This window comes from Mus caroli, chromosome 3, assembly GCF_900094665.2.
Source record: "Mus caroli chromosome 3, CAROLI_EIJ_v1.1, whole genome shotgun sequence".
Lineage (NCBI taxonomy): Eukaryota > Metazoa > Chordata > Mammalia > Rodentia > Muridae > Mus > Mus caroli.
This window is the reverse complement of record NC_034572.1, coordinates 83235011-83237384: the sequence shown is the minus strand read 5'-3', so window position 1 is coordinate 83237384 and position 2374 is coordinate 83235011. Positions and strand designations below refer to the sequence as shown.

Below are 2374 nucleotides of genomic sequence, written 5' to 3'. Positions count from 1 at the left end.
AAAGGAGAAGAAGGAAGAGGAGGAGGAGGAGAAAGGGGGAGGAAGAGAAGGAGGAGGAAAAAGGGGGAGAAAGAGGAGGAAGAGGAAGAGGGAGAAGAGGAGGAGGAGGAGGAGGAAGAAGAAGAAGAAGAAGAAGAAGAAGAAGAAGAAGAAGAAGAAGAAGAAGAAGAAGAAGAAGAAGAAGAAGAAGAAAAACAAAGAAAGACCAAGAACATGAGATGAGCAGAAACACACAGGAGTTGGGGGGACCCAGGAACAGCCAGAGAAACTGGGGTTGAGGCTGAGTACATTGACAGGCCAGTTGATAGGCACAGAATGTAGGCGGGTAACACAGGCAAAGCTTGTCCTTTATTCTCCCCCGCCCCACAGGTAGAGACCATTGGTGATGCTTACATGGTGGTATCAGGGCTCCCAGTGCGGAATGGACAGCTCCATGCCCGAGAGGTAGCCCGAATGGCACTTGCACTGCTAGATGCTGTACGCTCCTTCCGCATCCGCCATAGGCCCCAGGAACAGCTGCGCTTGCGCATTGGAATTCACACAGGTCTGACCACGGAAGGCCTCCAGAGGCTGAAACTCAGGAACAAGTCCGAGACTAAACCTTTATCCCCTGTCTCTCTCCACACACCCTGGGACCACATATCCCAACTCCTACCTCTTCTGGGGTGCTCACCTCCTCTGACTTCCCTGGACTCTTGTTCCTTTCTTTTCCCTTCCCAGGTCCCGTATGTGCTGGTGTCGTAGGGCTAAAGATGCCCCGATACTGCCTCTTTGGAGACACAGTCAACACAGCTTCAAGAATGGAGTCTAACGGGGAAGGTAGGATGGCCCTCCTGGGGGAATGAGAAGGGTGACTACTCAGTGCATCCGGCTGCTTCTATCTACCTAATTCCTCAGCTAGCTCCTGCCTTCTCTCTGCCTGCCCTCATTTCCCTATACATGTATCTACCACATTGTAAATCAAGACTATTGGTGTGTGTGTGTGTGTGTGTGTGTGTGTGTGTGTGTGTGTGTGTGTGACACATGGGGTTGAAAACGCACTAAGCCCACCTTAGCCCCAAAGCTTAGTTAGCTACAGAAGTGTTTTCAAAGCATTTTCTTTAGCTTGCATCTGAGCAAAGCAATCTAACACAATTTTTTAAAGAGACTTTAACAAGTGGCCTAACACTGAGGTATGTGATATAAGATATTTATATTCTTTATTTTAATGTGGATCTCATTAAGCAACTCAGGCCGGCCATGAACTTATAATTTTCCTGATGTTGTCTCCAAGTACCTGGGATAACAGGCCTAAGCTAACAGCTTGGGAAACAAAGTCTATTTAATAATAATATTTATTTATTTATTTATTTAATGTACTCATGCACCCACAAAGATAGGTGTTTTGCTGGTGAGGTGGCTCACTGGATTAAGGTGCTTGCTGGCCAAGCCTGGTGACCTGAGATTGACCCCTGAGACCCATATGGTACCAGGGGAGATTGGATTCCACAAGTTGTCCTCTGACTTCCATATATTCAACACATACCCACATGAATGTATGTACACATACAAAAATGGATAAACATTACTTTAAATTTTATTTTTAAAAACTTTAACATGCACATTTTTAGTCTCAGCACTAAGGAGGCAGAGGCAGGTATATTTCAAAGTTCGAGACCAGCCTGGTCCACAGAGTGAGTTCCTGGACAGCAAGAGCTATATGATGATACCCTGTCTTGTAAAACAAAACAAAAAACAAATGACCCCCCAACAAAGTCTGAAAATGTCCTCCCCCACCCACAATAAATAAGTAATGGTAATAAAAAAATTTTTTTAATTATGAGAGAAGGGGCTAAAGAGATGGCTCAGTGGTTAAGAGCACTGACTGCTCTTCCAAAGGTCCTGAGTTCAATTCCCATCAACCACATGATGGCTCACAACCTTGTGTAATGGGATTTGACACCCTCTTCTGGAGTGTCTGAAGACAGCTACAGTGTGCTTACATAAAATAAATAAATCTTTTTTAAAAAATAATGAGAATACAATATTAAATGCCAAGCATGTAACTAACTGTCATTTATCATTTCTGGGCCTCAGCTCCTCCATACAGCAGTAACCCTGTTTCATTATTGTAAAAGATCTAGCACAATTCTTTGGGTAGGCAGTAGGCATCTAATAAATGCTTGTTTCCACCCCTCCCTTGATCTTGCCCTCTGTTTCCTCTATTTTTGTGTATGTGGCTGTTGTTTGTTTGAGGTAGTATCTCAGGTTGCCAAGGCTGACTTGAACTCCTGATCCTCTGGCCCGCACCTAAGTGCAGCCAGATCCCAGGATTGTTTCACCATCCCTCTGTCTCTGTCTCTCTCTCTCTCTGTCTCTCTCTCTCTCTCTCTCT

General features: G+C 44.9%; 1 protein-coding gene across 1 annotated transcript in view; it reads left to right on the top strand.

Annotated features, from left to right (window-relative positions):
• The window catches only part of Npr1 (natriuretic peptide receptor 1), a 16111-nt gene that overhangs the window by 10680 nt on the left and 3057 nt on the right, over window positions 1-2374 (top strand). The window contains exons 19-20 of the mRNA XM_021158412.2: window positions 370-544; window positions 721-819. Coding sequence (XP_021014071.1) covers window positions 370-544; window positions 721-819 — 274 coding nt within the window. The remainder of the gene's footprint in view (window positions 1-369; window positions 545-720; window positions 820-2374) is intronic.